A 12,795-nucleotide genomic window follows, 5' to 3' on the forward strand; every position below is an offset into this window, starting at 1 on the left:
GGGGGGGTGGAGTGTGTGTGGGGGGGTGTCACATTTTTTGGGGGAGGGGGGGTCGAGGTGAGGAGGAGGATTATTTAAGATACTGTTTGAAGAGCCTAAAATATTATTTTGTGTCAGCCCAATTGAGACCTCTGGTGTGTTGGTGCAATTCAGAATACGAATCCAAATGGAAAGACATGGAGACTACTTTGACAGAGACACCCATACAGAGACACCCATACAGAGATACCCATACAGTCAGTTTTGGGAAATAAGGACATGGTAATAGAAATATACAATAGACCAAATCAGTGGATTAATTTCTCTCTTAAGACATGGTTTAAAGTAGTTGAGCACAATTATTTAGATAGAGGTCAAACTGCTGAGTTGGCCCGCATACGACCCCAGCTTCATCCCTGCAACTCAGGACAGCAGRTTTAAACAATGGACGCAGAAAGGCATCACATCATTCAGTACAATTATAAGGAATGGGGACCTAGATAACTTCCAGGACCTAAGTAAAAAAACATGGCTTGGATAAACAAGATTTTTACAGATACCTACAAGTTCGACACTATTTCTTAAGGGAGATAAAAGTGATTGACCCTCGAGTAGCTATTTCCAATCTTTACTTGGGTATTCAATCCTCAAAGAAACAATCAACAAACTATATTAAACAGAAATGGGAGGAGGAACTTAACATTGAAATAACTGATGAAACATGGTTGAACATATTAGAGACTCAACAAAGCTCCACCAACTCAAGGTCATGGAGAGAATTCTGTTATTCTTCAGAATTCTTCATAATACCTCAACTGAAATCAAAACAGACTGGTTCACTACACCCTTGTTGGAGAGAATGCGGGCTATCAAGGGTGGATCACTCTCATATCTTTTGGACTTGCCCCGCAATCAAAACTTACTGGGGAGAAATAAGATCTTACATTGGAAAATAATGGGATTTGACATAGAACAAACATGAATTTCTTTGTACTTGGGTGAAATACCTGATAACTTAGACAATAGAGAAAAGTACCTCTTAAAGGTCCTACTGGCAGCCAGTAAAAAGGCTGTCACTAGGAAATGGCTGCAAAAAGACCCTCCCACCGTGACACAATGGTTAGATATTATTAAAGAAATACACCATATGTATGACCTTTGCTTTAAGAACTCAACAGGAGAGAGGTCAGGAATACTGGGGAAAAGGGGTTTCGTACTTGAAAATTGTCTAATTCAAAGATGATGTCAATGCAACTAATCTGATGAATGTGTGATGTGCGCTGTAACTGACAGATCTTTTCTGTGGTTCTTTTACTTTATTTGTACTTTCTTTGTGTTCCTCAATAAAACCCAAAAAGTATATATATATATACTGTTTGAAGAGGTAGGGTTTCAGATGTTCTCGGGAGATGGGCAGGGACTCCGCTGTCCTAGCTTCAGGGGGTAGCTGGTTCCAACATTGGGGTGCCAAGACAGAGAAGAGTATGGACTGGGATCAGCGGGAGCTGCACTCCCGTAGGCATCCAAAAGTTGGCTGAATGTTCTTTTGGTGGTGGACCATTCTTGATACACACGAGAAACTGTTGAGCATGAAAAAAACAGCAGTGATGCAGTTCTTAACACAAACCGGTGGGCCTGGCTCCTACTACCATAGCCTGTTCAAAGGCACTTAAATATCTTGTCTTGCTCATTCACCCTCTGAATGGCACACATACACAATCTATGTCGTAATTGTCTCAAGGCTTAAAAATCCTTCTTTAACTTGTCTTCTCCCCTTCATCTACACTGATTGAAGTGTTTAACAAGTTACATGAACAAGGGATCATAGTTTTCACCTGGATTCACCTGGTCAGTCTGTCATGGAAAGAGCAGGTGTTCATCATAATGTTTTGTTCACTCAGTGTACATCCACACACAACAGCCACACTACAGACTCACATAGACTCGGGAGCAGACAGCACAAAGCGTGCGGCGCTGCGCCTGGCGTGCGTGCGTGCGTTGCGTTGCGTTGCGTGCGTGTGTGTGTGTGTGTGTGTGTGTGTGTGTGTGTGTGTGTGTGTGTGTGTGTGTGTGTGTCGTGCGTGCGTGCGTCGGCGCAGCGCGCTAGCGTGCGTGGCTGCGTGCGTCGTTTGTGTTGCGGTGAGGCGTGTGAAGTGTACATGTGTGTATGCATGCGTGTGTGTGTGTCATATTGTCTTACCTGCCCCAGTGAACAGCGAGGTTCTGACCGATGGACATGAGCAGGTCATTAGGTCCATGTTCCCACTGGCATGCCTCTGCCCAGTGAGTGGCTGACCTCTCCAGCTCATCATCCCAGACCTGGAAACACACAAATAACACTGTTAGAACAAAGTYGTAACACTAAAACTCACACATTTCAGTAACATTAATGACAGCAAAGGGGTCCACACTGTGACACACTCAAACATATGATCAGTGAACAGTGAGACAGACCCATCAAAACKACCTKCATCCATGACCATCACCACAGCKAGACTTACCCCAGCTGCTTTAATATCAGGCCACCAGSTAGATCSCCTYCATATAATAATRCTMCTCCTGTCTCCTCATWGCTACCTACCTAACCACTAGCTACCTTAGTAGGCCTCTGCTAGCCCTCTTTCTTCCCAGGGAGCTGAAATTGATATGGATACAAGTAAAACATTAGCTTTAGCCCAGGAAATGTGAGTGGAGCAGCGCCTGGCCCCGCTCCACTACAAATCCCCAGCAATCACAGCTGAATTAGGCATATTTCCTGAGCGGGTTTCTCTCTCTACCCATGGAAAAGAGGGTGGAAAGATGGGATGCAACTCATCTCTGCCACCACTCTCACCACTAGGATATGGGGGAGGAGGGGGAGGAGAGGACTGGTACAGTGTGGCGCCTCACAGTGTCTCTCCTCAGTACATTTCCAGGCCATTGGTGGTCACCACCACCACACATACAGATACACACACATACATATGCATGCCCATGACTATGCCAGCTCGGCTATACCCCCAGTCCTGTCCTCAGAACCAAGCCTGGCAGAGAACAGAAGAGCAGGGCAGAGGGAGACTTCATGGCCCTTCCTCTCTTGCCAGACCACATCGCAGTCACAAGACACCACACTGTCAGTACTACATCTGAACTACATCAACCACAACCCCCCCCGAGTCTGTCCATCTAAACTATATTAACCTTAACCTCAGTCCACCTTCTTACCCAGTCACCATATTCCATAAACACTATCCCTCTCAATAACATTCAGTGCTCTCTCTTCTCCACAGTCCCCTTCCCACTCTATCCATCCCTCCATGTAGCACTCTGTTTCTCCTCCACTGGCCACTCTGGCCTCCCTCGTTCTCTCTGGCCTCCCTCGTTCTCTCTGGCCTACCCTGTCTTCACCCCTCTCTGCAGTGTCTGTCTCCCAGCAGGTAAAGTAGAGTCAGTGTAATTATCCTCCCAGTAAGCCAGCTCCTCTCCAGGCTGCCAGCAGTTGACTACCATGAGCTCATCTTTTCCAGAAGAGAAGATTGTTGTAGTGTTGGGTTCCAGCTTGAAACATACTTATTCATGTTACCATACTAGAACTTATTGATTACTTTACATGTATAATGAATGTATATGTTGGCGATCAATGTAGGGTGGATAGAACCTAGGCGTAGGGAAAGTTACTGAGTGAGACAAGGGGGAGTGCAGAAAGTTTACATTCTGTCAAAACATGGTATTGTTAAATATCATGGCACCTAAGGAGGGAGGCAAAGGGCAAACAGTCTGGTTTCAGTCACTGTTAAGGTAGGGCAGTTGTGGATTAGGGAGGAGCGAGGAAGTCGGCCCGAGGTCAGGTCAGATGAAGTGAGAAAGAACAGTCCTATTACACACACATATACTGTACTTCCACACCCATGAAGGTTCTAGCACCAGGCAGGGCCATGACTACACCAGTGAGATGAACCAATTAAGTTCCAGACTAGCAACAGAGATGTTGCTAAATTGTAATTACTTCCCTACTATGGCCTATTTATTGCCTTACCTCCTCACGCCATTTGCACACATTGTATATAGACTTTTTTTTCTCTCTCTCTATTGTGTTATTGACTGTACGCTTGTTTATTCCATGTGTAACTCTGTGTTGTTGTTTGTGTCGCACTGCTTTGCTTTATCTTGGCCAGGTCGCAGTTGTAAATGAGAACTTGTTCTCAACTGGCCTACCTGGTTAAATAAAGGTGAAAAAAAAATATGTATGTATTGGCTGTCTAGATGTGCAAGGAGTTGACTGTGCCTAGTAGGAAGGTATAAATATTTGTTATTGTTTAATCCTATCTTTGTCTTTGCAGCTGTATGACCCAGTGGGTGAATAAACTTGGTTTGAGCTTTTTCTAGATGTCCATGACTTTTTATTCTGTTTGTTCAGAACCTAACAGTAGTAAAATCAAAACCCTCCCACTGAAAGTGGAGCCTATAAACATTCACCTACATTATATCGCTGTCTCATAAACACAAGACCCTGGTATTTCCTGAGCARCAGAGACTGATGCTGGTGTTTACCTCCATCTCTCTGTACTATCTAATAATAATACATTGGTGGGTGCTTATATTTGTCCTATTTCACATGTGTGAACTGAAAATGTGTTTTTTTGCCTACCCCAGACCAGCAGGGTCTGCCATTATCAATGGCAACCCTGACACAATTAGGGATTTTTCACCTTGTCGGCTCAGGGATTCGAACTAGCAACCTTTCGCTTTCTGGCCCAATGCTTGAACCGCTAGGCTACCTGCCACGCACCTGCTATTCATCAGCTTTCTGTGCCTCCAGCTAGTGAAACAACCCCCAACCTGTCACTTTCACCATGTATTCTACATGTAATAGAGGTTATTGCGCTACAGTAGTGTGTGAATAGTGAGCCTCTTTACAGTGTGTTGACAGTGTACCTGTCAGGGTGATGATAGTTAAAGCTACAGTACATACACTACCGTTCAAAAGTTTGGGGTCACTTAGAAATGTTTTTTTTTTTTTWATAAAAGCAAATTTTTTGTTCGATTAAAATAACATTGAATTGATCAGAAATACAGTGTAGACATTGTTAATGTTGTAAATGACTATTGTAGGTGGAAACGACCAATTTTTTATGGAATATCTACATAGGCGTAAGAGGCCCATTATCAACAACCATCACTCCTGTGTTCCAATGGCACGTTGTGTTAGCTAATCCAAGTTAATCAAGGATAATTGATCATTAGAAAACCCTTTTGCAATTATATTAGCACAGCCGAAAACTGATTAAAGAAGCAATAAATCTGGCCTGCTTTAGACTAGTTGAGTATCTGGAGCATCAGCATTTGTGGGTTTGATTACAGGCTCAAAATGGCCAGAATCAAAGGACTTTCTTCTGAAACTCATCAGTCTATTCTTCTTCTAAGAAATGAAGGCTATTCCATGCGAGAAATTGCCAACGCTGTGTACTACTCCCTTCACAGAACAGCAGAAACTGGCTCTAATCAGAATAGAAAGAGGAGTGGGAGGCCTTGGTGCACAACTGAGCAAGAGGACAAGTACATTAGAGTGTCTAGTTTGAGAAACAGACGCCTCACAAGTCCTCAACTGGCAGCTTCATTAAATAGATCCCGCAAAATACCAGTCTCAACGTCAACAGTGGAGAGGCGACTCCGGGATGCTGGCCTTCTAGGCAGAGTTCCTCTGTCCAGTGTCTGTATTCTTTTGCCCATCTTAATCTTTTCTTTTTATTGGCCAGTCTGAGATATGGCTTTTTCTTTGCAACTCACCATTTTTAGCCTGTAATCGAACCCACAAATGCTGATGCTCCAGATACTCAACAATCTAAAGAAGGCCAGTTTTATTGCTTCTTTAATCAGAACAACATTTTTCAGCTGTGCTAACATAATTGCAAAAGGGTTTTCTAATGATCAATTAGCATTTAAAAATTATAAACTTGGATTAGCTAACACAACGTGCCATTGGAACACAGGAGTGATGGTTGCTGATGGGCCTCTGTATGTAGATATTCCATAAAAAATCTGCCGTTTCCAGCTACAACAGTCATTTACAACATTAACAATGTCTACACTGTATTTCTGATCAATTTGATGTTATTTTGATGGACAAAAAAGTTGCTTTTCTTTCAAAAACAAGGACATTTCCAAGTGACCCCAAACTTTTGAACGGTAGTGTACATTTCAGGATTGCATTTCTCACCATGTACTCCATGTTGGATGCGGTGGGGTAGACTTGTCCCCTCAGTTTGTTGTGCAGTTGTAGAATCTCCCCGCGGTCTGTCCACTGGATGGCCCGTCGGGTCCTACTACCCGCTGTTTTATCGGTGCTGTTCTGGTCATCCTGGTACCGGCTCAGTAGTTGCCGCAGCTCATTGGAGTCGGGCAGGAAGAGGGCAGCTCCTTCCCTGGCAGAGAGGACCAGGAGGTTTAGGGTGAGGGTGAGGGCGGAGAGCCAGCAGGGCATGGCAGCAGTCATCTCCGGTCTCTGGGACGGGTCTCTGGGCGTCTGTGTCTAGGGCTCTGGGCAGACCACAGTGGGCAGCCTTGTGTGAGCTCTGGTCCTGAGCACAGCAGACACGATGCTGTGGGGAGAAAACACACTGTGAGCCGGCCGGCCAGCCAACAAAACAGGCTACAGAGCAAAGCACATGGCCAGACAGACGACTGAGCTAATGCAAGAGAACCCTGGTTCTTGCCATGGGTAACTGTACTATAGGTATTGATCCATTTTACTTGAGGCATATTCACTGGTTGCAATACATCAGTCCGGGAAATGATATCACAGCAGATCTCACCACATTGAGAACAAATTGCATAACTATAAGTCTATATACAGTGTGTGCAAATGGCGTGAGGAGGTAGGCAATAAATAGGCCATAGTAGAGAAGTAATTACAATTTAGCAGATTAACAATATGGGGATGAGGTAGGTAGATTGGGTGGGCTATTTACAGATGGACTATGTACAGCTGCAGCGATCGGTTAGCTGCTCAGATAACTGATGTTTAAAGTTAGTGAGGGAAATATAAGTCTCCAGCTTCAGCGATTTTTGCAATTCGTTCCAGTCACTGGCAGCAGAGAACTGGAAGGAAAGGCGGCCAAAGGAGGTGTTGGCTTTGGGGATGACCAGTGAGATATACCTGCTGGAGCGCGTGCTACGGGTTGGTGTTGTTATCGTGACCAGTGAGCTTTACCTAGCATAGACTTATAGATGACCGGGAGCCAGTGGGTCTGGCGACGAATATGTAGCGAGGGCCAGCCGACTAGAGCATACAGGTCGCAGTGGTGGGTGGTATAAGGGGCTTTGGTAACAAAACGGATGGCACTGTGATAGACTGCATCCAGTTTGCTGAGTAGAGAATTGGAAGGTATTTTGTAGATGACATCGCCGAAGTCGAGGATCGGTAGGATAGTCAGTAAGGGTAAGTTTGGCGGCGTGAGTGAAGGAGGCTTTGTTGCGAAATAGAAAGCCGATTATAGATTTGATTTTGGATTATAGATGTTTAATATGAGTCTGGAAGGATAGTTTACAGTCTAGCCAGACACCTAGGTATTTGTAGTTGTCCACATATTCTAGGTCAGAACCGTCCAGGGTAGTGATGCTAGTCAGGCGGGCGGGTGCGGGCAGCTAACGGTTGAAAAGCATGCATTTGGTTTTACTAGCGTTTAAGAGCAGTTGGAGGCCACGGAAGGAGTGTTGTATGGCATTGAAGCTCGTTTAGAGGTTAGTTAATACAGTGTCCAAAGAAGGGCCAGATGTATACAGAATGGTGTCGTCTGCGTAGTGGTGGATCAGGGAATCACCCGCAGCAAGAGCGACATCATTGAAATATGCAGAGAAAAGAGTCGGCCCGAGAACTGAACCCTGTGGTACCCCCATAGAGAATGTCAGAGGTCCAGACAACAGGCCCTCCAATTTGACACACTAAACTCTGTCTACAAAGTGGTTGGTGAACCAGGCAAGGCAGTCATTTGAGAAACCAAGGCTATTGAGTCTGCCGGCGGAGCTATTGGCCGGGGTTGGGGTAGCCAGGAGGAAAGCATGGCCAGCCGTAGAGAAATGCTTATTGAAATTTTCGATTATCTTGGATTTATTGGTGGTGACCGTGTTACCTAGCCTCAGAGCAGTGGGCAGCTGGGAGGAGGTGCTCTTGTTCTCCATGGACTTTACAGTGTCCCAAAACTTTTTGGAGTTAGAGCTACAGGATGCAAATTTCTGTTTGAAAAAGCTAGCCTTTGCTTTCCTGACTGACTGCGTGTATTGGTTCCTGACTTTCCTAAACAGTTGCATATCGCGGGAACTATTCGATGCAATTGCAGTCCGCCACAGGATGTTTTTGTGCTGGTCAAGGGCGGTCAGGTCTGGAGTGAACCAAGGGCTATATCTGTTCTTAGTTCTACATTTTTTGAAAGGGGCATGCTTATTTAAGATGGTGAGGAAATTACTTTTAAAGAACGACCAGGCATCCTTGACTGACGGGATGAGGTCAATATCCTTCCAGGATACCCGGGCCAGGTCGATTAGAAAGGCCTGCTCGCAGAAGTGTTTTAGGGAGCGTTTGACAGTGATGAGTGGTGGTTGTTTGACCGTGGACCCATAGCGGATGCAGGCAATGAGGCAGTGATCGCTGAGATCCTGATTGAAAACAGCAGAGGTGTATTTGGAGGGCAAGTTGGTCAGGATAATATCTATGAGGGTGCACATGTTTATGGATTTAGGGTTGTACCTGGTGGGTTCCTTGATGATTTGTGTGAGATTGAGGGCATCTAGCTTAGATTGTAGTACTGCCGGGGTGTTAAGCATATCCCAGTTTAGGTCACCTAACAGAACGAACTCTGAAGATAGATGAGGGGCAATCAATTCACATATGGTGTCCAGGGCACAGCTGGGAGCTGAGGGGGTCTAAAACAGGCAGCAACAGTGAGAGACTTATTTCTGGAGAGATTCATTTTTTAAATTAGAGGTTCGAACTGTTTGGGCATAGACCTGGAAAGTATGACAGAAATGTGCAGGCTATCTCTGCAGTAGATTGCAACTCCTCCCCCTTTGACAGTTCTATCTTGACTGAAAATGTTGTAGTTGGGTATTGAAATCTTCTGATGTTAACATGCATGAAACCAAGGCTTTTTCGATTACAGAAGTCAACAAATGAGAGTGGCTGGGGACACGCAGGGCCTGGGTTAACCTCCACATCACCCGAGGAACAGAGGAGGAGTAGGATGAGGGTACGGCTAAAGGCTATCAAAACTGGCCGTCTAGTGCGTTGGTGACAGAGAATAAAAGGAGCAGATTTCTGGGCGTGGTAGAATAGATTCAGGGCATAATGTGCAGAGAGGGGTATGGTGGGGTGCGGGTACAGTGGAGGTAAGCCCAGGCACTGAGTGACGATAAGAGAGGATGCATTTCTGGACGTGCTGGTTATACTGGGTGAGGTCACCGCATGTGTGGGGGGTGGGACAAAGGAGGAATCTGAGGCATGTAGAGTGGGACTAGGGGCTCCACTGTAAACTAAAGCAATGATAACTATCCTAAACAACAGTACACAAGGCATATTGACATTTGAGAAAGACATAAAGCGAGGCATAAAGTAATCACAGGTGTTGATTGGGAGAGCTAGCTAAGACAACAACGGGTAAGACAATAACAGCTAATCAGCTAAGACAACAACAACAGGTAAAATGACAATGAGTGGGCAGAGAGGGTAGGTTAACTACACACAGGGCCTGAGTTCTGGGCTAGGGCCGACAGATAAACAAAAAAATAAAAAATAAACAAAATGGAGTACCGTGATAAATGAACAGTCCAGCAGGCATCAGCTATGTAGCCAAATGAGTGGTATTACTCCATATCCAAGGATACACTCTCTCTACAAGGCTTTCAGTAGTCAGACAATATCTCATACATTTAATCTCCACATTGTACCTGATCATCTTCAATTTGACTTTAGAGAGGCAGCCAAATCCTTTCAAAGCTCTTTTCAGCTCTGTCATAATACAGCAATTAGCTGGGGATATCCTTTATGATCCATAATAATGACTAATTGTAATCTTCCATCGATTGCTCAACACAGTGACTAAGGAAATTCACTTTTACTCAGCCCCTTTGGAACTATGATCTATCAGTAAACATAACTGCAGATATTTCATTAAAGCCATTAATTGTCCTTAATGGCCCTGGATTCCAGAGTGATATATAATCTGGGTGGAAAGAGAGTAATCAGTCAGGTTCAAGAAGCCCATCATCTCTGTAACCTCTCTCTGATCGTCCTCTGGCTGACCTGCAAAATCACAATCTAAAACAGTAGAGGGAGTAGGGAAGAACTACAGCAGAAAGGGTTATTAGTTAATGAGAGAGAATGCTGGATAGGGAGATGAAAATAGAGGGAGAGAAAGCCAAATAAAGAGAGAGGGGGGAAGAGACAGATGTAGAGTTATTTACTAAAACAGAACATTTTAGTATGAATATGAGGTAGTGTGTGGTTCTCATCCTCCTTTGCCACAGCACACAGGGCACAAGGCCGGCTCCCAGCCTCAGCCACAACCCCATTGGCCAGGAGAAGACAAACAGCAGGGCTACTAAATCAGCCGGCAGGAGAAGGCATGGCAGAGAGGGAGAGAGAAGGAAAGAGAGAGCGCAGTCATAGCACTGCTCCCTGCATCCTTCAATTCCTCCTCTCTCTCTCAGCCTGGAATGGCGGCTTGAGGTCTGACGGCCGGTCTGTGTCAACACACTGTCACGGAGCCAAGCAGCCACAGCCAGTGATGGGAGCCAGCCGGCTGGCCTGAGGCAGCCCAACCATCCCACCACACCCCTCCTCTGGCACTCTCTTTGTGTCCCGGCCTACCTTCTCACACCAAACCTCCACCAGTCTTTATTTCTGGGCCTTTCTCATCATTCTCATGAATGTTATACCTGAGTGTCAGACAGAGCAGCCTCCCACGCACGCACGCACGCACGCACGCACGCACGCACGCACGCACGCACGCACGCACGCACGCACGCACGCACGCACGCACGCACGCACGCACGCACGCACGCACGCACCCGCGCACACACACACACACACACACACACACACACACACACACACACACACACACACACACACACACACACACACACACACACACACACAGAGGAGCCTGGTGGGCTCTCACCTGGTGGCTCTGCAGTAACTCTTCTATACTGCCCCCAATGTCAAACCAAGGAGTGTCACACATCAACACAACTCCCCTTGGACAAGTTGACAACACATGCTCCTAGGTAAACCTAACTCAAAATAGCTATATTGTTGATATAAGCTACATACTGTATGCACAGTTTTCATTAAATTGCTCTCTAGGAATTGACACCTGGGCTTGACATTATTTCACAGAAGTAGAAATGTGGACAGCGATGATGGCTGGAGCACTGCACTTGCATGTGTTATAACAATGTTCAGGACAATATTGAAATGTGTAGTGTTTCATGACAGGCTAAATAATTTACAACAGCATTGATAAAAGAAAACATTTGTTTTTTAAATACATTCACATATTCTTATCAATTCTGAACATTATAAAATGTTTGAACTCAGTGGCACCCAAAAGCATAGAATTACATGGTGAATACATGTTGCAGAATAAATCTGATTAAATGTAGAAAAACATGCTAACCTCAATCACTGGATTCACTGGAATTATCCGGCAATTATCCAAAAGCTTCTGCGCCTGTTGAGTATTTCCCGTTTGCTAAATTGGTGCTGAAGTGGAGCTGTACTCGTTGGCTGCGGTCCTAGAGGGCAGAGTAACTTTGTGACTGTTGACTAACTTTACAGCGGCATCTCAGTGCTTTATATAGAGATCCCGCTGAACGAGCGAGGAGGGAAACAAATCTTAACGCTTCTTTCTTTAGTCACTCCCACAGCTCCCTCCTCAAGATGGCTATGTTCTTGGCAAGCATCCTGCGCTCTAACGATTGATGTCGAAAGGAAAACGCAAAGTATGTAATTCACCACGAAACAGTGCAATCGAAAAGCGTAATAGAGTTTTGTATAACTTTCTTTTCTTTTCCAATTCAAAAGTTTTGCCAGAGTTTCTTCAAGACAGTTCATCGATAATTACCATTAGCCTATCATACAGATTATTGCATGATTGTATATAATTATAGTCGGATACATGTAAATACAATTCATAATTCCACCTACGATATTATTATAATTTGCTCTATTTTGAAAGTGATAACAATGTAATTTGTGTATAACTTTATTAGTATTAATAATTATCTCTATAGTTGTATTATAATATATCCTTCATATGATATGATAGATGGTATGATATATCAGTTTATGGTTTTAGTTTAGTTTATTCATTCGACCATTTAAAAAAACAAGCACACATAAAACTTGAAAAAGCCATACATGCGCATGAGTAAAATCATCGAGGATAACACACAATAAAGTCTGGGACTTATTTCCATTGAATTTCCGTTGAACAACTATTCACTTGTTGGCTTTTTATTTTGATGCCTTGCTTTGATGCCACTCAAGGAATGCCATGACAGAATGTCCTCTTTCCATAGCAGAGTGGAGGGGCAGTTCGGTTCTAAAACCGAACAGTTGTAAATCAAACAGGGATGAAGAATAGGGAGTGCTCTTACTACACTCGTCTCTCTTCACTGTCCTCAGATGTGCAAACACTTCATTCACATCTGTACCAAGTACCTAGTTTGTCAGAGCAGTCTCTTTATCTCCCTCCCTCTGGTACAGCTCAGCATTGTCTCTGTGAGGATGACTTAACCCATGGGGAATTCACATTTCTACCCCCAGGTATGGAGACCAAG

At 44.6% G+C, this 12,795-nt stretch overlaps 1 protein-coding gene across 1 annotated transcript in view; it reads right to left on the reverse strand.

The window, feature by feature from the left end:
* Positions 1-11,721, reverse strand: part of LOC111974433 (cysteine-rich secretory protein LCCL domain-containing 2-like) — a 21,709-nt gene extending 9,988 nt beyond the window's left edge. The window contains exons 1-4 of the mRNA XM_070447389.1: positions 11,631-11,721; positions 6,176-6,557; positions 2,180-2,298; positions 974-986 (exon numbers count right to left, since the gene is read on the reverse strand). Coding sequence (XP_070303490.1) covers positions 974-986; positions 2,180-2,298; positions 6,176-6,451 — 408 coding nt within the window. The 5' untranslated portion in view covers positions 6,452-6,557; positions 11,631-11,721. The remainder of the gene's footprint in view (positions 1-973; positions 987-2,179; positions 2,299-6,175; positions 6,558-11,630) is intronic.
* Between the last annotated feature and the right edge of the window lie 1,074 nt (positions 11,722-12,795).

This window comes from Salvelinus sp. IW2-2015, linkage group LG15 (assembly GCF_002910315.2).
Source record: "Salvelinus sp. IW2-2015 linkage group LG15, ASM291031v2, whole genome shotgun sequence".
Lineage (NCBI taxonomy): Eukaryota > Metazoa > Chordata > Actinopteri > Salmoniformes > Salmonidae > Salvelinus > Salvelinus sp. IW2-2015.